Here is a 23,421-nt window from a genome sequence, read left to right on the forward strand (position 1 = left end):
GGGTAGGAAAATCTGTCCGGTGAAGGGTTAATAATAATAATAATAATAATAATAATAATAATAATAATAATACACTACCTGAAACCCTCCTACCTTATTCATACCTCACTGAGGAATTATCACTGCAAGAGAGCAGAGAGCTGTGAAACCCCTTCCCTCTCTCCCTTCTACAAAATGGCTATTAAAGTAGCTCAATTTTAAAATCAATTTTATATGAGTAAATTTGTACCCACACAAAAAAGTCCTTAATTATGAGGAAAAATAATGAATTGCTTTAATTTTTTCTCCATTACGAAGGCACATTAATTGAATTAGTAGCGTTGTTACATATCACCTGTCTGCCCCTAAATTAACATCACTATTGCTCATTCCGTACTTATTTATGATGCAGGGATAGAAAGAAATCAGAACAGTCTAACATCCATGCCATGGTGACATACAAACACACACACACTTGGCATAATCACGATTGGGAAATGCTGATGTGGAAGTGTGTGTCTAATTGAGAAGGTAATTTAGATCTCTTAAATAATTCCATCACTTTGACTTGGAAATGATTGGAGATGGGGGATATCTAAACCTGGGAACTGGAAAAAAAAAACATCCCAACCAACTTCTGGAAAAACTTCCCATGCATTGCCTTGAAATTACACAAAAGAAATGGATCAGGGGAAAACTTCAGCACAGTGCGTCTGACAATTGCAATCCAGGCAGAATTTTCCCCAAAATGTCTTCCCATAATGTCCTGTCACTGCCCTGCAAGAGCCGGGGGAGGCTGCAGGCGATGGTGGGGGCTGGAAGAAGCGCTTGCTCCACTGGGTCTGAAAACCCCTGCAGGATCCCCAAGGTTTAAGTAAGATGATTGTGATTCTTTTGTTTTGTTTTTTAAGCTTGAAAGCCTTTTGCCATCACCAGACATACAGTAATTTGCAATATCAAATACAATAATAGTACAGATAAGCATGTGACAGCAAAAGGATTCATAAATGCAGGGGTGTCCACAGCAAAATAGCAACACCTTAAAATACAAACAGCCTTGTGTTTGGTGAATATTAAAACTCACCGGACTGTCATTTTGAACAGTCGCACACAAGAAATGGCCGCTATTTTGTCTAGACTACAAAACCTCCGGGGTGATGACTAAAGATGTCCGAATAAGGAATTTGCCATTCAATTATTCCCAGGAATGGAAATTTATCTTCATTTTGAGATATAAAAATATATAAACTCCGAGGAGGGGATACCGAGCGCTCCTGAGGACCGGGGGATCTCGCCTCTGCCCCCCGCCACCCACCGCCTCCCGGCAAAAGCAAAACACCAGCTACTTTGCTCTGGCTGCACACCCCTGCTGCCTGTTGAGACAAGTGGGATTGTCACATTAACGATAGCTTCATTTATAAACAATACATTTAGGGAAAGCTTTTAAATACAGCAATCTGTGAACCATTGGTAAGCGATAAAAACAATCTGCGCTGGGAATCGTGCGGTCCCTCCTCCTCCTCCTCCTCCTCCTGCTCTCGCCAGGTGCCGCTCAGAGGACGATGTCTTTTAGTCTCCGGGCACTGGGCGAGTCCTTTTCCCGGCGTTCCTGCAGGAGCGGGTTGCCCTCCTGCCCGCCGCTCTCGCTGTCCGCCCCCCGGGGCTCTGCCTCCGTCGGCCGGGAAGGGCCACTGTTCCCAAAGGGCTCCCGTTCCCGGTTGCCGGCGCAGTGCCCGACACCGTACGGTGCCGCCGGCTTGCCAGACAAAGGGCTCTTCAGGTGGAGGGGCGAGGTGACGGGGCTGACGGCCTCGCAGCCGTTGCCCGCCTCACGGACGGCGCCGCTCACCTTGGGGCTGCAGGCGGCCGGGTCCACCGTTCTTTTGCCTTTGGGGTTGGCGAGCCGCTCGTCGGCGAGGGGCTCGCCACCCTCCTTGCCGAAGGTGGCGAAGGTCCTTTTTGTGCTGCAGTCTGCGTAAGGCTCCGCGTCCACCGCCGTCGCCTCGATGGAGAGGGCGATGACGTTCCTCCCATGCTCGGGGGACTTGGTGCGGCTGGGGACGGCGCCGCGGGGCATCCAGCACCTGTCCGAGTGGCCCAGGATGCGGCACTCCTCCCTGCAATGAAATCCTTCGCTCTGATCTGCGTGGAGAAAACACAAGGGCTGGTGAAGGGGGGGAGACCCGCTGGGGTGGCCCGCCACCACCCAGCCTGCCTGGGATGGGGCAGCCCCCGCCAAGCCAGGAGCTGCCCATCGCTCCTGCCCAAGCAGCAGTTATCCTACCCCAAACGGCAATATTTTTTAAGGCAAGACTCGGAAGAGGGATTTTTTTTTTTTTACTGTTATTTTTTCTGCCTCTCTAAAGACCGGAGTTCAATTTCCAACAGGTTGTGTGTCATCTGCCACAACCAGACCTGCAACCTGGGGAAAGGAGTTACGGCTGCAGATCCATCACAGCGGGTCTGTCCCACAGGGCGAGCTGCCCCGAGTCAGCGCTTTCTGGGTTTGGTAACAAGCGCTAAAAGTCATCACGTTTTAAGCTTGGTTTGACGTGACTTTTAAGCTTGACTTTTGCAGAGGGGGAAAGGGAGTGGAGGGAGGAAGGGGTTTCCTTTGTTGTTTTGGTGTATATTTGTGTTTTAACTTTTTGCTTAATCCCCACTGACCTCCCACACAACAGAGGCTTTATAAATCTCCAAGACTGCCCACTCCACTGAAGATTAAATGTGCCATTGCCAGCACTGGAGCTTTATTCATACAAGAGCAATAAAGATCCCTTCTCTCGACTTAGGGCTGTTCCAACACCACTTTATCGGGCTGAAATATGGCGTGGTGGTTTAATCATTTCCAAGGACCTTCCATGCCCAGGTCTGAGCGCTCCCAGGCGGGTGCAAACCCTCGTGCCCAGTGCCTGCATGCATCCCTGCGCTGCTGGCTGACCCCAAGGGACCGCGCAGCCTCACGCCCCCATCACAGACTGGCAAACTGAGGCCCAGGAAAGCGGCCGGGCTCAGCCAAGTGCAAAGCTGGAAAGCAAATGCAGGAGTCTCAGCTTCCCCAGCTTTTGCTGAGCATCTGTCCATGGCTCCCGCTGAACACCACAGGCTCCCGGCTGTTTTTCAGTCTCGGCTGATGACTTTTCCTTCATTTGATAAGAACTTGCAATTGCAGCTAGCCCTCATAAAGCACAGCCTTTCCCTACGCAAAGATGGAGCTCCTTCCTATCGTAACCTATGTATACACAAAGCAGCATTAAAGCACTAATGCCATTACCCATAAAAGACCGCGCTCAGTCAGTGCCGGTTTGATGGATTGAAGCCTGCAAAGGTGCAGACTCAGCCTGGGTTTGCTTCCCGTCCGTCTGCAAACCGTTCATTTTGATGCTTTGTACATCTGTGTGCATAACCTCCGCTCCTCAGGCACATTGGTATTTCCACCACATTCGAGCACTAGGGCGGCTGATAAAAATTCTCAGCACATAACACAATGCACCAAAATATGAGCAGCTTAACACTTACAGAGAATAAATGAGTAAAAGGCAGACCTCAAAAAAAAAAAAAAGAAGGATTTTTTTAAAAGGAGAAGAAGCCAATTAATTGAAAAATCTATGGGTAAAACATAAGCTTTTTCTCTACATCAGAGCCGCTACCCAGTGGTGCAGAGCGTGGCACCGGGTGGCTGCGTAGGAGGTCTGGGTTTCGGCAGCTGCCTTTACAGCAGTTTGAGAGAAGGATGCTCTGAGCCTTACATGCAGAACAACCTGCACCGAGATCTAAAACCCCATGCTCTTATACTTTGATTCTGTCACTTTCAGATACTTGAGCAAAATAACAAAAAAAAAAAAAAAAAATTGCCCAGAAAATGTTGCTGCCTGCCTATTTATCCACAGCTTAACTTCAAAAGGGTGCTACAGGCATACAAAGTTGTGTAGTCTGGCTGCGATAGCAGAGGACTTGGTGATGGCTGGAGGGGCTACAGAAATATCTTGGGTTCTCATCGCCGATGAGACACTGATTTATTGTGCTGTGTGACCTTGGGCGCGTTGCTGGAGCGCACATCACTTCAGTCTCTCCGCAGACACGAAGGGCCGGATCTGGGCACACGCTGGGCTGGCTGGTCCAGCGTGGGAAGGCACTGCTGCTTCTCACCTTCACAGCCCAGCATTATGGCTCAGCCCCACCTCCACTGGACCACACGGCCAAGGCAAACCTGACTCTGGATGGAGCACAGGCACGTTTGTCTTGCCTTGACCCATTTATTCCAAGCTGGCACATTTTACAGTTAAAAGCAGATCGAGGACTTCACCAATTACTGTACTGCAAGTGGATATTCCTCAAACCCTAGAGAGGGACCCATGTTTTAAGAGTGGTTTTACTAAAGACCGCTGGCACGGTGCCTATCTACTGGGGAGATGATCCACTTTGGACACCAAGATGCCTGTCTGCAAGTCACACCAGCGGCAGCCAAAATGGAGGCAGAAGAAGGGATGAAAAGCATTACGTTAAATTAAACCATTTCAATCTTTTATTTTATGAACTTATTTTGTAACAAGTACAAAAGATGCCAGGCTGACAGGCAGGATGTCACCAGCCATCCACAGACCTGAAGTCAACAGGTAGCTCCACAGCGCATTCTGCCTCCCTGCTCCTGTCCTCGCACAGATCTCAGCTTCAGTCTTGCAGAGACCACATCCTGCAGCCAGAAACCACCCCGCTCTTGGGGACAACACATGTTCAGGCAGCCCTGACCTGGCAGCAGACCCAGGAACCAGCGCAGAGCCCTGAGCAGCAGCCGCTTCTCCATGGCAGAATGAGGATCTTCACTGTCTTAACCCTGGAACTGACATAAAATACTATTTTTACGCCACAAGCGTGCCCCGTTGATACACACGAACACCCCAGCTCTCCTCTGCTATCCCAGGTTCAAGGGCAAGCTCGGAGGGCTTTGGGGTACTCCAGCAGGCTGATCCCAGGGCTGACAACTCGCATCCCCCTCCTGTGCAGGAGCAGCTGCTGCCCCAAAGCAGAGGCGGGTGCGGAGCGGCCGGACACCACTCCCGGCACTGCCCTTTGCAGTAGGTCTGACTCACCCAGGCCTAACGGCACCCAGGACAGTCATTCACATTCACAGGCTCTTTATTGTACTGTTCTGTCTTTAACAATCAGAAATAGGACAACAGGAAGTTCTTTTACAGCCCTAGACCTGCCCTAGTCAATATGACTGTTACTGTCGGCACTAAAAGATGTTCCTAATGCAGGGAGCAATGCCCAGGGAATAACCACCGCACCACGTGCCACACGACGAGCGGCAGGCAGCCGAAACAGGCAGCTTCCCGCCTCGGTGCCGACGGCAGCGGGGTGAGCAAGCTGCCTTCAAACCAGCCTGCCGGGAGCAAAGGGACGAGGAAACAACGGCGGGGCAGCACCGGCTGACACGGCCCGGGGAAGGGGAACACCACGGCCTGGGGCTGTGCAATGTGCAAGCCGCTCTGAGCTGGGCTGGGCTTTCTAACAAGCCAAGCACATCGCGCACACGCTGCAGGGAGAGTCCTATTGCAAATGGGGCTGTAGGGATATCTGTCATACGCAGGCTATCCAGAGAGGTGCTGAACAGCTCGCAGGGGCAGGTGCCATGCACAGGTGATGGCTGTCTACTCTGGCACGCAATGTGCACAAGTCCCACAGCAGCAACGTCCATTTTTTCAGTCAGTCTGCCTTCACCCAGCACAAATCCAGAATCTCGTTTCAGAGTACCTTAGGGCAGGGTTGCCTTTAAAATTATTCCCACACCCCCGTGCAAAACATCCCGGCAGAAGCCTCACCATGAAGTGGTGAGCAGTTATCTTGAAGTCAGGCTTGGCACAAAAAATCTGTCATTGCTAAATGTAAGCTCTCACTCTTAGCAAACATAAAATAAAATAAACCCAACAGCCACACCTGGAATAAAAATGCTCCTCAACAAGTACAGCAAAACCCATGCTGAGCTCCAGATTTCAAACCTTGTCTACTTGCACCTCGGGTTCTGAGCCAGACAGCGGGCTGCCGAGAACCAGCGGCTGCAGAAAGACACGCACAGCTCATCGGTGGGCAGACGCACAGCCATCATCGCTGGCGGGGAACGGGAGCTGGGGACAGCGGCACAGCGACACAACAGGCAGGGAGGTGACACGAAACACCAGGACTGCCCTAATTCCCGCAGCTGAGCCCAGCACAGCACCTATCCAAGGGGTCCGAGCACCCTGCTGCCTGTACCCTCAGCACTTCCCAATCCCACCATGAAAGCTCTTAGCAAGAAGAGCAGGGAGATGGGATGGATGACCAGGAGCCAGGAGCCAAGAGGAGCCCAGGAGGAGCTGGCAGAGGACGTGGGGTGGGCTCTGTAGCAACAAAGCCTCCAGCTCCCCCCCGCATGGGGCTTTCTCTCATTAAAAGCAAGGCCTAACGAACAGCCAGGGTGCACAAGTGCTTTCAGTCTCCTATTCAAAGCCCGTGTACCTGCAGCAGGGCAACACGAAGCCAGTGTGCAAGGCGCCCATTCAGCTCTCAGAGCAATTGAATTATCTCCAGTGGAATCGCAGCGCTGGCCAAAGAGACGAAGTTAAATTGTAGCAAGGTGCAAGTGCCTGGGAATGTAATATTCCTGATAAATGGCCAGATGGCATGTGCTGTTATACAATCTAAGGTGCAATTTGGGCGATGACAATGTCCCTGGAGTTTCCATTTTCAAACAGCCGCTCAGTTCAATCCAATCCATGTCAGAGCAGCTTTGCTGAGGTGAGTAAGTAGAGCTCATTTGTGCTATTACATGGGGAGCACGGAAAAGGAGCGGAGTCGTCACTTGAAAATAAAAAAATAAGACAAAAAAGGGTGACTGGAAGAATCGCAGGTTGGGATGTGCACGGGGCAGGGGGTGCATGGGTAGAGCACCGCACTCAGCGGCCCCAGCCCACAGCCCCTGGCCCCGTGCCGGTGCGGGCACGCGTGCCCGCACCTGGGCCGGTACCACAGGTACCCTCGTGCACGAGCCTGGTTTTATCTCCACATTTCGGTGTTTCTTCAGCAACCCTATGATTATACTGTAATCATGATGACGCTGCTCCTGGGTACAGCAAACAGCACGATCATTAAAAAATTCATTTCAAAATCTTCCTGGAAGCTAATAAATTTTACAGCAGTTTCAATCCTTTCTCATTGCAACAAAGAAAAGCTTAGTTCCAGACAAATTAAAAGTAAATTGATTGCCTTAGGGGAATCTATTCAAATATCACTTTTCCATGTTAGAAATCTCTTCCTGAAACAAGAAGAGGAGAGCCAGGGAGAGCCAGCACGGGAAAGATGTGGGAAAGCAAATCATTAAATCTTGGTTCATGAAACTAAGGGGGGTGTGTGTGTGTGTGGAAATCAAACTTAAAATAAAATGCAAATGTCTCACTGGGGTGCGGGCCTAACATTTGTGATGGAATTTATGAATAATAAATATGAATAAATAGTAAACATGAAGGGATCAAACACTGCTGTTGCTGTTTACTCATGGTTAGCCATCTTTTATGGACAATGCACAACTGCATTATTTAACACTCCTCTTCCAGCTACTTTGGGGTTTCTTTTCAACTCCCGCACCTTAATTTTCTTAGGAATGTACACCACAAGGTGGGTGGCACGTCCCCGAGCCGCTGTGCGGCACCCGCCACCGCCTGCATGCTGGCGGAGCCCACCTCCCCTCCACCCCACCAGAAGCGGCTGTTCCCGGCTCGGGAGCAGCGATCCACCGCATTACACTCCAGATAAAATAATAAGCTCGAGGAAAATACAAACAGTCCCCAGCCATGGTTCATCATCTGCTTATAAATTAAGACTCTGCACCTCTCCCTTATCTCCTGTAATAGCATAATATGAGGAAACATGAGGTGGGGAATAGTGTATTATATTTTTGACCTATGGGCTTTTACAGAGCCTTCTTTGCCTTTCCTAATAAGAAATCTCCAGTCTATGCAGAAGTGTAATCCTGGTGTGGCTTCCCTTGCACAACGCTCAGAGGATACTAATAACCAGGGACAGTGACAAATGCTCTTTACCACGACGAGGAGACTTTCTTTTCCTCTATTTTGCCATTGTTTGGGATTTATGCAAGCTAAAAAATGCTCTATTTTTAATCCTGGATTGTCTGTCCTGACACAGGAGGTCAACAGTGCTTGGACGAAGCAAATGCCTGCGAGGAATTATTTTAACGAAACAAGGGATGTGAATTAATTTATCAGGCAACTGCTGATAAGGACCCATGGCTGAACATGGCTCGTGGGCAGTGCTTCTGTAATGGTCAACAGCGAGATGCGGTGGGGCTTGCTCCTGGCTGCTGCAGATACACACAGCTCCCAGGGAACACCAAGGCGCCGCGTTGATTTACACCAGCCAGGGGTTGGCCCATTCACTCCTTTCCCTGCTCTATATTACCATTAATACCAGCCTTTCTCCAGCAGAACAGTCCCTGTATCATGAACGACGACTGGCACACCGCCACATGCAGGGTGCCTGGCTCACTACACACCGGAGGGCTGAGGGTAGACTTGATGCAAAAGATTTTCTCCAGGAAAACACCTTCCCAGGCAGGCCGAAGCCTTTGAGATGAGAAGGCAGCTGTGGGAAGGAGGGCGATCACCCGAAGCAAGAGGAGCTGTTGTTCAGGCACGCCATGCATTATAGCGGAGCCAGACCCAGAAGGTATTATGGGCTGGAATGCAATTTAATGCTGGCTACCCCCCTTTATCCGGGACCGCGGGCCAATCCCCACCTCATTCACAAGGCAAAATTAATTCCCTTTCAGAGGGCCAGCGGAACACACCATTTAAACTCCAATTAATCCTTTTCTTAAGTGGTCTGTAGAGCTCGTGCTGGCCCCTGAGCGGCGCGGATTTCACCTCTGAAATCACCACTACTCATGCCTCGATACAGTGCTTATTAGCATCCTAACTGATGTGAGGATGCAGGATCTGGTCCTCGGAGAGGAGAGCACTCCGGGATCCGATAGACCTTTTCCATCTCGAAGCATTACGGCTCTGTAATTCATAGGCATAGCTCCCATTAATGCTAATGGAAGCTACTGTGCTGCCTGCACGAGTGCAGAATACAACCCTTTGACTTCATTACTGGAATTCAATTTCATTAACACTGGATACAGAGGGATTGTCCTAAATACACTCTTTCTTATATTTTTTTCATGTTAATGTAACCATTTGAGTATATTATACCCTGCAGAGATGGAAACATTTCTAGTCTGTTTAAACACATTTCCCACAATTGGGAGCAAAACTTTGTCTCCGTTTATGCCTTTGACACCAGCTGCCTTCCATTTAATGGGACTGTAGTCGCTAAAACAAATTAATCCAAAGGTTACTTTTCTCTGCTATTGTCAAATTCAAACCAGACAAATTCACATATCCTGTCGGGTAACACGGGACCAGCCAGGCAACCACATTCCAACGGCAGCAGTAAATCAAATTATTGCCCTGTCCCATTCAAAATTAGGCGTTGCTCAGAAAACCGGTACTTGACGCTTCTGATAAAAATCCAACAAAACAGAAATTACAGTTGGGGGAGATAAGAAGCAATTCCCAGCTGCTCGTACTGAGCCAGCTCCTGGCCCAGCGCCTGTTGGAGCAGCATCCCTGCCCTTGCTGCAGCCATACCGATGTACACCCCTTGGGGGGCTCAAGGAGAACATTTTACCACAACCAGCACCTCCCTTGGCCAGGACAAAGCAGAACAACCCATCCTCATCCTCTGCCCACCGGGACGTGGAGCGCCAGGGTGGTGGCAGGAGCGGGGATGCAGGTGAGAACCCCACCTGCCCCCTCCTCCTGCGCACCCGCCCAATGCAGCTCTCCCACCCCTGTGAGTTTTCTGGTGCTTCCACACAACAAGTGAGAAATAAAGGAGCCGAGGTTATAAATGCTGATACATAATTTACTCCCATTATCAAGATTAAACACATCTTTGCATGCTTAGCATAAAACAACTGCCTTTCCCCAGATTTCTCAAGGACATGCATAAACTTCATTATTATCTAAATAATCAAAAGAGTATTTCAATAGAATATTTAACTGTCTGCCTACTAGAAACTCACAGCCTTAATCTAACACTGATCCTCCGTTGTCCTTCATGTAAATATTGTTGGGACGTCAGCCAAAGCCTAGGGAAGTAAGCTTCGTCTTGGTGGATGGGAATCTCTCGTGTCAGATACAGTCAGCCTGACTAATGAGACCTACAGCTTGCCAAAACCTACAGCCTCACTGTCTGTTCCAGCCATTGAACGCGCTCAGAAACCCAGTGGCACCAGCCCAGCAGTCTACAGATCCCAATCAACTATCAATAGCTTAAGTGTAAGTGATTGTGTATGAAGTATGAGCCAAATGTGTTTCCTTTTTCAGTTTTAGGACCTCCAGTATTGTTATTGCACCAGTAATGCTTGCACGGAATTAATCATAGATGTACCCACAAGGCAAAACATTATGAGAAGCTCTTTGTACTTCTGAAAAGTGTGCAGCTCTGAAGAGTGGAGGGAGCTGGAAGGCTTCCCAGCACGATGGGGCGTTCCCCACCATCGAGAAATAGCTAGGGAATTTTTTTCTTCCTTTTTTTTTTTTTTAACCAAAAGCAGTGGTTGCTGGCCATCCTTCATCATGACATTGACCTCTCGCTCCTCCACCCTGCAACCCAGCATTATCCCCTCCTTGGTGTTCTACTTGAACTCTTTGGGGTTTTTTTGATGAACACAGGGCCCTTCAATGCTGGTGGATCCCCTTGTATGAAACACAGGGATGTCCCACGATGCGATGCTGGCCTAGGGTGGCAGGTGCATCAGAAAATCCCACAGGGAACTGCGACAGGGACAGGGCTGCAAAAGCCGCTCTACATTGTCCAGCACCCAACAGCGCCCACGGTCTGATCCGGCACCATGACTCACTGCGACACAAGGACACTCCTGTTCCTCTCTTCCCAGCCACAGGTCTGCACCAAGGGTTCAAATGAGGCTCCAGCTCCGTGCCGATGAGGGATAACGGCGATGCCAGGCAAACACCAGCTGTGGGTTAGACTGGCCCCATGGCCACCAGAAGAGATAACGGCATTGCCGAAGCTTGGGAATCTGGCCCATTTAATTCAACCAAAACTTTGTTCTGGCAATTAAGTTTACCTTCATTAACTAAAAGAGCGATCACGGTGTATAAATATACAGATAAAGTTATTATAAGGTCAAGAGTCAAATCTAAAAACTCATTATAATCCTAGGGAAACTACATTACCTGTAAGTCATGGACAAGCAATGCAGGTGGGGACCTATCCCATCTTATCCCATCCCATCCAGTCCCATCCCATCAGCCCTGCAGTCGTGGGGACAAGATGGAAAGTGAGCCCTCAAATTTGTCTGGGGCTGTAAACTGAAGAGCCACAGGGAGATGGCTGAGGAATGGGAATGGAAAATAACTGTATTTTCACGACCTGTGGAAGTACTGCAAGGAAAGCCGTTGGCTCCACGCCTCCAGCCAGGCTGATGACAACCCGTGGGCGCCCAGGCACTGATGCTGAGTCTGATGGGGGGGGTCTGCACGCTGCACTGGGGTCCTGCCACACGTTCCCTCACTGTGGCTCCAATGCAGGGGGCAGGAGGCTCCTGCTCCCCGATGTGGGCTGCTCCAGCGCCGCTCAAGCACAGTGGACTTCTGGCCCAGCCCCTGCCTGCACAGCCTCCAATGATTTCTGACTTCTCCGAGGCGTGTTTCTGCAGCACTGCCCCAAGGTCAGGCCGAATTGTGTTGGCTCCTGGCCCCAGTTCACAGGGCTGTCAGTTAAACTGCACCACAGCATCGTTACTCCCGGTGATGGTGTGACAGACAGACAGAGCCCAGCTGGATTTTCAAAACCTAAGCACTTTGCAACACTGACAGGCACGAAAAAAAAACACCAACCCACAACCCTCTTAGTCTGAGCAGGTTTTATCTGGAAATACCCAAAGCCAGTAAGTATAAGACCCTACAAAGTCATTCATCCTGAACCACTTTTCTGACCAAACCTTTTAACTGTCACCTGGAAATAAAAAGCAATAGGTACCAGCCCCAGCCGGTGTTACCTGATTAGTCTAGTCCCCACCGCATCCTTAACACAGCCTTTCTTCAAAGGGATAAAGCAATGATTGATGTAATTTGGTGCTTTCAGACAGAGTTAGCATGAGGAGAAGAGTCAAGTTCATTACTCTGGAGTTCACCACAAGGCTGCCGCAGCCAAGAAGACGTGGCCGGCGCTGGCGCTAAGCTGCTGGCCAGGCACCCACTTCTGCAGCAGGAGCACAAGATGCACCATAAGCAGGTAGGTTTAACTTAAATGTATCCCTCTGCGGTGGGAATCAGCCTGATTTCCCCCCTGAGCACAAGAAGGGGGATGCAACGGGAAGGCAGGCAGTGTGGTCCTGCAGTAATTCTGCTGGAGCCTCTCTACAGGGACCCACCCTTGCTGTCTGCAGCACACAGATGTAATGCCACCTCTTTGCCACTGCACGCTCGCCTCATTTCTAAAACACTTACACATGCAGCATGTATTAGAATTAAAAAACCATTAAACCTCGGAAAGGAAAAACTTTGACAGGATGCGTAATATACTAAGTATAATTAATTAAATTGGATGAGGCACTGGGGGATGAGAGAAGAGTGGATGGAGACTGTTCTTGGAAAAGGGATGGTAATGCACTAATGTTCAGTGTGTGCCATTAAGAAAGAAACAGCCTTGGAAGAGGCGAGGATGAGCGACGGGAGCTTTGAGAGACGGCACCAGCCAGTTGGGCACCTCGGATGCATAGCAAAGAAGGTGATAGCATGAAATGCGGCCAATTAGAGCTCTAAAAGAATTATAACAAAGATGGAAAAGGCATCCTAGAGATGGAAGAACAAAAATGGCATGAAGGTTGCTAAACAGCAATACCCTACCAGTGACAGCCTCCTCCAGGGAGCATCTCCTGACACTGTGCAAGGGCTCGGGGCAATGGACCACCTTCACCACCCAGCACCAGGCTCTCAGGGCCTGCGGGCATCAGGGCAGGCAAAAGGAGACTCATCCTGGAAAGCACCTGGCCCTCCATAGGGTTATTCTTCAGTAATTTGTACCACCAGGCACAGTTCCCTAGTGTGGGTAGCACCAAGCTGCATCCATCCCCCTCAGCGGGCGCCAGCAGCAACTGAGGTGGGGTGGGGAGCAGCAACCAAAGCCGGGGCTGTGGAGGGAGCATCAAAGGCAGCCCCAGTCGACACAGCAGGCACAACATGATGAGACAGCCACAGTCTGTTCAGCAGGACAAAGTTTTAACGGGCTTAACAACAGCATCAGCACTGATCATTAGGCAATTACAACTGCTGAAAGTTGACAAAGCACCAGGACCAAATGAATTATCTCCCAAATCCTGCAGGCAGGAGCATGGAAAAGAGAAAAGTCAGCGTCAACATCCTCTGATAGCTCACCAGGTGCAGAAGCAGTAACTAAAAACTAAACGGCTGCTTGCTTACTTGATATTTGGAGAGATAAAAGGGGAAGTCCAGGAAATGAGGTCTTCAGAAACACTCTCATCATTTAGGGAACTGTGGGAGGGAAGGTCCTGGAAACACTGATGCAGCCAGGATTGCTCAGCCCTTGGGGACATCTGATTCAGTGAAGAAGGGACTGTGTATGTTCGGGAAGGGAAGGCAGATTTTGGCTGGGGGTGTTCACTCCTGAATCATCCCCAGTGGGGTTACTTGCTCAATTCTGCACATTCCTGCACAGCAGCCGGCACTGGCCAAGGGGATGGTTGTGAGCTCTTCTCCTCGAGGACATGCCAAAACCCATCCCTCCAGGGATATGCAGAGCTTAATCCATGTGGGACCATGGTGACTCCCTGCTCTGCTCACTTGCAAACCACGGGAAGCTCAGCTTTGTCACGCTGTGTTTCTCAAGTTCAGCCCTTCACTTTGAGTGACTAGGCACGCTTTTAGGAAAAACATGCAAATGTGATTTAAAGACTCTAAGTGGTACAGAATATATCACATCCCTTGGGAACCTGTTCCAGGGGGTAATTATTCTAATTCCTAAAATCATGCGTCTCATTTGCAGCTAGAATTTTCCAAGGCAAACCTTCATCCTCCAGCAGCAGCTGTGCCTTGCTCGCTGAATGAGAGATGCTTAGCAGTAGATACCTTCTCACCGAGTTCACTTCTGAGCACGGGCTGAGATCACCGATGTCTAAAGCAAAGTCCAGAGCACGTCCCCTGAGGATGCCATCTCTCTTGGGTCCTATTTCAAGCCCAATGGTCTCAGCTGAAAGAATCCTGCTGGATTCAACAGGCTTTGAGTCAGGTCCTAAATCTCCAGACAGATGTTTGGAGAACGAAAGCCAATGCCTTCAGCTATACCCAGAAGCTCCTGATGCAGAACAGTCTCCAGAAAGCAAGGGGGTATTTTTGTGCTGACAAAACATCTCCTCTCCACCTGACATGCCAGAGCTCTTTGGTCACTGCAAGGCACGTCTGCCCAGTGAAGGGCTTGCACGGATTTTATAGTGAATTAATAGGACATCTCTACCCCATAACAATGGCAGAAGACTGACAAGGCAGAGGTCAGGTGATGAGGGAATTGCAGGTGGAATTGTAAATTTTAATTACTTGTCTTCATTAATATGAGGTTCCTGGATCCTACAGTGATGACTAATGGGTTGAAATACTTGCATGAGTGAGTATACTTCTACAAAAGGACAGGTGACTAAAGGGTGGAACAGATACCTAATTTTCTTTGGATTTTACAAGGGTGTTTCCACCACAAGATGAAGTGCCTTCCCAGAGCCCAGCAGTGTACCAGAGAGGAGCAACCCTAGATGCAAGTTAAACATTTTTATGAGGCCCAAAAGTGCCCAGAAAAAGCATGGCTGAAGGCGGAAATAAGTGACGAACAAGGTAACACGGGTTGTACTTGAGCTGTTCGTGTCTCCCTGGCACTGGAATGAGTTGGATACAAGCATCACAGCTACCCGTTCTCCTGACAGCACTGAAAGGAAACAAAAGTTTGGAACAAGCCAAACACATTTAATTTGCCTGAATAATTTAGGCTGCTGAGTTATCATGTGCTTCATGGACTGTCATCGAGAAAAGCTGTATTGCAGAGGAAAGGTCTGTAAATCAATGCATCTGAGGGACCAAAACTAATCAGGGAGCGGGTGCAAAAGCACCACCTGTCAGAAGAGATGCAGGACATGGAAGTCAACCGGCGAGCGCCGCGAGGCAGACGGCAGCCCTGCGCTCCCTGGCTCCCCAGGAGCCTGCTGTAGGACACGCAGCGAGGGCGGGCAGAGCGGAGCATCGAGAAGACACGGCTGCCATTGAAACATGCTGGTGAGCAGCAATGTCAGCGGCACAAATAACTCAGCTGGTAAACGTAGAATGAAAACCAAGTGAAAGTGCAGTATATACATAGTGCCCACCCAGGGACCCACCTGAGTGTGCCAGACCCCCCCAACAGGTATTTATACCCTCCACTAACACACCTACCACTCCCAAAAACAGTTCTGGCTCTCTGACCTTTCCTGAATTACTACTACACACCGTTTTGACTTCAGGTTTCTAGCCAAATTCCTCTTCCTGAATGGCAGCTGCCCCTTTATAACTTCTCACTGAGCTGTATCAAATCCAGAGGCACCATTAGTTGAATTGAGAAAGCCGTTCCTTTCGGAGGGCAAATCCCGAGGCTCCTCGCCTGGATCAGGAGCGGTTTGCCTATTAAACCAGCTGCCTGGAGAATGTGCCTGAGTAGACGAGGCAGCAGCGTCTGCTGTACCCACACCAGCTACTCTCCTGCCTCATCTCTTTAATGAAGCTGACACTTCCAAAGCAGTCAGAGGAAATCAAGTGCCCGACTTATTTTGGTTTGCAAGAGATATGGACACCCACCTTCCTCGGGCTTCTCACAAAAAATTCCAGCCAATGCTCTTCGCTCTTTCATCTTTCTGATAAAACAGTGCAGGAACATGACAAAACCTACTCTTTCCAGCATGCACCCAGCAGAGCAAAGTCTTCTCCCTAGAGAGGGACAGAAGCTCCGCACCTTTAACCCCCGCCAGCTGCGGGTGCTCAGCACCCGGCAGGACGCGGCACCCCCCTGCCTTGCAGCCAGCCCCCGCGCCTTGCCGTGACCATCCCCTCACCTCCGCCCAGTGCCAGGGAGGCTTTGTGGTGTCCAGCTCTCAAGTGCTTCTGTGAGACGCAAGGTAGCATCAGTAGTGAAATCTCACCGAATGATCCAGGATAGTTTTCTCCAGCTGGGACTGACTGAATATAGCCTGGGCACCGGATGATGTGGGAAATCAGTCGTAGCTGAGCACAAATTGCATGCATAGAGGTAATTACTGCAGCACAAGGTTGGTAGCACCACTACCCACATGACAGTATATCTCAGCAATTTTCATTTCCTATTGCTTCAATTCAGAGGGGGTTTTTTTCACCTTTTTTGTGTGTGTGTGGTTCAATTTTCTCCTTTTCCTACAGGGACTAATGTTAGCCCAGGATTTCTTCAGGATAAAGCTCCGCTTTCACTACAGCTAGTCATTCCATGTACCCAGATGTCCTCCTATTTATTTTACTATACCCAGACCTCGCACCAACCCACCTCAACCTGACTCCACTTTCCTGCCCCAAGTGCGACTGTCACTGCCCGAAGGTGAAACAACACAGTGGTGACCGCCGGTCACCCGCTGTCACCCGCAGCCGGCTGTGGGTATCGGTAATGAAACACAACGTGCGAGTGGCTAATGAAGCTGGTTACAAAGCAAGTCATTCTCCACACTTGAAAGGGTGAAAATACAATAAGGAAAATGCAACAAAAAAGGGTTTGTGCTGAAAAATAAAAACACTAAGAGAGCTAATGCTGAGAGTGGGGAAGCTGATCATTACTATTACAGATACTCAGCAAAACCAGGGCCATATTATGCTCACTGTGATTATACACATTGTGGCTAAAATATATTTACAATATACTTGCTACAAAGAACTTATTTTCCAAACAGACACAGGGGTTAAAAGCAGGATGGAAAGGGAAATCACTGAGCAAAGGCAACACAAGCCAGAGCCCAGCACAGCCCCGCGCTCCTGCTTCCCAGCCCTGCCTGCTCCACTGCATACCTGCGTGTCTACCACAAGGAAAGGCTGCCAAACTTCTTATTAATTCTGTGACCCACTTAAAAATATCTACTCTCTTACATTCATGTATGCCGTATGAGAAATAAAATATAGTGCTCGCAAGTTTTGAGTGGCAGCACTTCCCTTAAGATGGATAAAAGCTGCAAGTTCTCTTTGCTTTTGGTGCCAATTATTACAGAGTTTTGACTTATATATTATTATGTAGATCATTTAGTAAAACAACCTACATACAAACCCAGTGGTATGTCTCCCTTCAGCACTTATCTGCTGGAGCAGGAGCAGTTTAGACACTCACCCTTATACACCACATTTCAGAGGCTGGCGGGCTCCTTCCCCTGCACCCACGGGTGATGCAGTCCCCTGCCCTACAGCTCTCTGCAGCATGCAAGCATAATTAAGAGAGGTTCAAATGGTTTATCTTTATTGCACTTACAAAGTTATATGCACCACTTTTGGGGAGAAAAAAAAACAGGCACCCAACTTGTACCACCCCCTCTGGAGATGTCGGTTCAGCGCCATACCCGAATCACCCCCCGAGCTGCCGGGTGCATGTTTTGATATAGCAGGAGGGATTTAACCTGATGGCAACAGCCCATGCCCAGAAGGCTGCTCTGAAGCTTGCCATGCCTTGCACCCCATGCCCATGGAGCCAAGGGTCAGCACGCTGTTTGCGGTGATTATTCCTTTAATAAAGGGCCCTGTATTTTCCAGTGGCTGCAAAATTGATGCAGGTTGCCATGGCAAGCACACACTTTCCCATTTAGTAGAATAATAGACAGCTTTGTATAATTCACTGATTTCAGATGATTTCTCACCCCAAGAGCAAGTCGCTCAAGTTACATAAGTCACCTGTTGTTTAGTCAATCTGGCAATTTTAATTAGAATAAATTTTTATGATTCCTCTTTGCAACACTTAGAGCTGCTCTGCCACCAGAATGCCAAGATGTCTGTAAATTATACGGGCTCCAATCACATCTTTTTTTTTTCCTGTTTTAATTACAGTAACATTGCAGCATTAATCATGTAAGCCTCTGTTAAACAAGTAACAGCCATTCTCCATCATAATTAAAAAGAAAGGCCAAGCAAACAGGAGCTTTGGAGTTTACCATATTTCCTCTGAAAATTGTATTTTAACTTAAGAGTTTCACAAACAGTAGTTTTATTTGGCTCTAATTAGTGTTGTGAAGGAAACACCGAAAGGTTAATAAGAGACGGTTAGTTTGTAATGCAAGTTTCCCAGTGCCAGCCCCAGCAGTTCAGTCTGTTTTCAGAGTCATTAACGATGTAGATTGATTACAGGAGGAGATCGGGAAGTGCTGGCTTGCTGCGTTAGCAGAAGGTTAGGTTTTATTCATATACCTTCCCTACTGTTAAATATGATGGCCATTACCTTGACCATTTTGCTAGTCGTAACTGCTGTGAGACAGAAAGTGTTAACGGTTTCCTTAGAGGTTACTGGCAAAAGAAAAAAAAAAAGCCCACATAAGCCCCTTTTTGGCTTGTTTATAAGGGAAAAGGAAGCTGCAAGCTCGACTGAACTGTTTATTTATCTTAGAAATATTTGAAAAACCAAGTATTGTGTGGTGTTTTGGAAAAGAATGCTTTGGGAGAGCCAGGGTTAGCACCGCCCCGTCCTTCGGCTGAACCCTGACAAAGATCTTCTCTGCAAACCTTCTGCTTGGGCTGGAGTTTAGAAGCAGCTAACAAAACCAAGCACAAATAGAAGCTGAAACTATCTAATCAGAAATATCACTTCTTCATACCTCCTATAAATTGCTCTCCAGTCACCCAGCAAAAATATGGGTAAGCAATAACTAAATTTGACAAAATCTCATTAAAAAGTACAATAAAACACTAGAAACCCTCCAACTTTCTGGGTTGATCATTCATCCATTACAAACCTACACAACGGGGCACGGATCCAAGTTTTAATTTTCCTCTCAAAGTTGCCAAAATGTTCACATCTGGTGAGTGTTTTCTGTGCTTAGACAGAAAGGACTTGAGGATCTAAAGGTTATAACTCCCATGACCCTGGACTGAGTAACTTCAGTGATGGAGACACTGCAAGAATTATCTTTGATAAAAGAAACCTGAAAACTGAAGAAACAGTGCCAGGAATGTGGGATATATGATAATGCTTCTTATGCACACAAAGGAGGTTACACATCTGTTTGTTATTTGGCTCTGCTGTTGCAGAACGGGATTGGTGTTCACTTATTGCTACGGGTATGGCTTCCGCGTCGGCCCTGCTCCACCATCAGTTTCTAGCGAGGACCGGAACTGTACAAGCTGTACTCAATGCTACAGGGCTACGAACCTAAGGAAGAAACAAAGCGAGGGACCTGTCCGTGCCAGCCAGCGTCCGTGTGTAGATTAAACCTCCTCGAGCGACCGCTGCCCGGCTCTGCCGCAATGCAACGTGGCGGTGAAGGAAGCTGAGCCCATGGGCCGGGCAGCCTGACCCAGTGCCCATCGCTGGAGCTAAGCACCGCGTGCCCGGCAATGATAAGGGTCAACCTGAAGAGAGGTTTGTCAGCCTGAGTGCTTGACAGCTTTGTTTCCAGTTACATTCACTGGTCTAACAGAAGATTTTACATCCCCCGGTGAGCCCAGCTGGGCAATGTTAGAAGGAGCAGGCGCTTGGGGAGGCTGGGGAGAGCGCACACAAAAGCATCAGTAACCACCATGCCAGCCATCCATAAGCTGACTTAGATGCTCAATAAGTAATCATTTAAAAGTGTAGGAATCATAAGACAATCAACTCCTCTTCCCAAAGCCCAGCTTATCCACTCGTCATAAAAATCCTTTTCTGGTGTTTCAAAGTACTGTGAGAGGCTGACTGCTCCCTCCAGGCTGGCCACTGCAGGAGCACCACTGAGCTCACGGAGGCTGCTTTACTGAGAGATCCATCCAATAATACAGAAATCAGAAGAGCTGTAATAATTGACATTGCCCTGTAAAGAAAGCTTACAGCGTTTATCCATCTTAAGGGATGTGCTGTCACTCACATATCAATGTTATACTTTATGTCTTGTGCTGCATATATGAATACAGGAAAGGATATATTTTTATTAATTTGTAGAAACTTCCAGAGAAATGCAGCTGCATTTCCAGCCTCCAAAGCCCTAAAATATGTCATTTACATCTTCATGTACATACAGCTCTACAGAAAGGCTTTTCTGCAGAGTAAAAGGGAGTTGCAGGTAGAATGACTGCCAGAAATCAGCTTAAAAAATCAACAGTTTCTAATACCTGTGTTTGCCTCCAGTTAATACCATTAGTCATGTTCTCAGTTCACAACTGAAATGCACCCAGATACTAAGGCGATGAGCATAAGAACCAATTGGAATATTCTAGATAAAACCTGACCCCCTAAATGACAATGAACCTCAATAAGTTGGGATGCGACCAGTAAGAAAAGTTTCAGTGAATATCATGTGCCTGGCTGCCTTTACATCCAAGCCTATATCTATACTATGCGATAGTATAAAGAAGACTTCACGTAAGCATTTAAATATAATCCATTTCTATTCAAAGAACCCTTCGTCTTGCTGGAGGTTATGAGACTCAGACACAATTAAATCACCTATGTGAGCAAAGTTACTCAAATGTGGAAATGTATGCAGGATCAGGTCTTTCCAGATGACATTTCATGCCAACCTTTACTGCTGATCTGGCACCAGAAAAATGGAAGGGATGCTTTTAGAAGCAATTCTCTGTAGAGACACATTACTGACACTGCTTAAAAACCCTCTCACTTTGATTTTAAAGCATTTTGACTCTTTTATAGCTGTGGCGACTGTTTCTAACACTGGCTTTTTTATCATTAGTGTATGTTTATTATTTTCATTTTTTCTTTTTGATTCTATTTTTACCTTAAACTGCAAATCACTGCTTCATTGGGCCAATGATTTTTCTTCTACAACTGATGGTAAAAACACTGGTCGGCACTGGGAATTACGCTAAGTTTTAAATCTGTTGCTTCTAACATTAAAAACACATATTTGAAATAGTTCCTTTCTGATTTCTATGCTGGCAAGAGCTCCTACGACTTACAGAGTACAAGTATGGCTCTGGCTTGAGGCAAGGTGAAAAAGGTAATAGAAAACATTTAAGCAGATCTACCTGCCTGTATACATCCACACAAAGAAAACAAGCCAAACCTGCACAAAAGCTGTTTGGAAGAGGGCAAAGAGATTAAAAAGAAAAAGTCCCAGTATAAGCAAAACCAAGGGAGGAATATCTACCTGAATCACAGAACAGAATATCTAGCCTCAAAGATGCTAATTCATGTCCTAAGGGATCTAATCAACCTCTTTGTTGAAGTAAAGATAAAACTTTTTGACAGCAAATGCTTTCTGATAAAATGGAATTTTCAATTACCCTGCGAAACATCTGGTCTGCGCTGCCATTTCCCAGGAAAAGCACCACCACGCTCTGCAGTGTTGGAAAACATTTCACACTGAGATTTCCCCACGTTGCTGGGAGGAACAGGTGTCAGGAACTTCAAACCCAGCAGCAAAGCTTCCACGGCCACCAGCATCACCCACTGTTGTCCATGGAGGTGATGCCGGCAGTGGGTCCTCTGCCCGGTACCACCATGCACTTCACCTCCTTGCTGGAAATCACCATTTCCTCCAGTGCTGGACTTCCAGTCAAGGTCACACCAGGATGTAGAGAAAATCTGCCCCATATTGTGTTGAAATAGGCCAAGATATGAAGGGAGACCCCAGGATTTACTCTCATCCTCCAACAGACTTCTCCAGCCAACCCAAAACGTCACTGAGGTCCAACAGCCACTTGAAAACCTCCCTTTCTCAAACAAATCCATTTGGATGTTCAGCTGAGGACACTGTTAGGAAAGGAGTGCATATAAACTTCTAGCAGAGCTTAACACCTCCACAAATAAACAAACAATTAAAGAGCAGCGAGGCAATCGCGAAAGGTGGAGCAGTGCTGGTGCCTGCCTTCCTCAGCAACCCATTTGGTATCAATTAGCAGGGGAAGGAAAACAATTCTGGGTGATAATGAACTCTAAATTAGGTACATATTAAAGCAATTAAAGCAATTTTTTCAACTGATTAATTTATAATCAATAATTAAGATCCTGATGTAAAGAGGGACAGGGCAGAAGTCCTACTCCCAAAATAAACGATGTGGCTGAGCTCCAGGTGGTATTTTTGATGACCTGCCTAATAAAGCTCCACACCCTCCACACTAGTTTGCCATTTTTCTGGAAATGTAGGTCATTTCCAAAGGAAGAGCAAGGGCTCTGGCCAACAGGGCTGACAGCTGGTGTCAATCCCATCCCAGAGGAGCAGTGAAGGGGTAAAGGGCCTCGAGGCCACCTGAGCATCTGCAGCAGGTCCCTGAGGCTCCCACAGTCATGTACTCACCACCGGTGCTAGGTTCACGTAGTGGTTTAAGAACCCTAAAGAAGCTCGGACCCATCCATGCCTACCTCTTTCTGCAGGAAATCCAGCATATCAGTAGGTGAAGTCTGGCCAGACAGGTCCTTGGACCACAGAGGGATCGTCCTCTGCCACTGAACTGCAAGGATTTCTGCCAGCCAGCACCTCGCCTTAGCAGATCCAGGATTTCCCACCAAGCAGATAAAGACTCCCAAATTATCTGATGAAGTCTGAGAGCTGGCCACTCACGAAAGACTCGTGGTGTTACAAGCCGAGGTCCAAGCCCAGCAGAGCCTGGCCATGGGGGCACCTCGCCAGGCTCCCAGGCAGGATCATTAAGATCAACAAGCAAACCCCAGCAATTCTCCCACCCCATTTCTCTGGGATTACATGAGATGCAATTTGGGCAGAGACGGCGAGCGAAGGAAAAGCACGGGGACGTGAGCTGCCAAGGTTGCCCTTTGGCCACAGACTGTGAACTCAGGGCAGTGGTCAGCCCAATGGTCCTGCACATCCTTGGCATTGAACACGTTGTGTTTCCTCCCCGCCCTGGCACTCTGACCCAAAATCGAGTAAAAATTACCATGCCAAAACCATCACTTTAATCATGCAGGAACCGCTGTTACCACCATCATCTCAGCGTCCTGATTTTCCTCATTATTTTCTGCAGTGTCTGCTCAACAAATCAGCTCAGAAGATACTCTCTTTAACCTTTTTTTCAGCTTCTGTGACAGTAACTGCTAACCTTCCCGCCTGCGCTGCTCATCTCATTGCTCCACGAACACCCCAATAACCTCGTGGGCGAGCACCCCCTATTCCTCCGCATGAGGCAG

General features: G+C 48.1%; 1 protein-coding gene across 2 annotated transcripts in view; it reads right to left on the reverse strand.

Moving 5' to 3' along the window:
• Window positions 1–257: 257 nt before the first annotated feature.
• Window positions 258–23,421, reverse strand: part of PCDH19 (protocadherin 19) — a 56,404-nt gene continuing 33,240 nt past the window's right edge. For both annotated transcript variants that reach the window (XM_075106695.1, XM_075106696.1), the window contains exon 5: window positions 258–2,121. In XM_075106695.1, the coding sequence (XP_074962796.1) occupies window positions 1,532–2,121 (590 nt within the window). In that variant the 3' untranslated portion in view covers window positions 258–1,531. The remainder of the gene's footprint in view (window positions 2,122–23,421) is intronic.

The sequence above is a fragment of the Phalacrocorax aristotelis genome, chromosome 11 (genome assembly GCF_949628215.1).
Source record: "Phalacrocorax aristotelis chromosome 11, bGulAri2.1, whole genome shotgun sequence".
NCBI classification, from domain to species: Eukaryota; Metazoa; Chordata; class Aves; order Suliformes; family Phalacrocoracidae; genus Phalacrocorax; species Phalacrocorax aristotelis.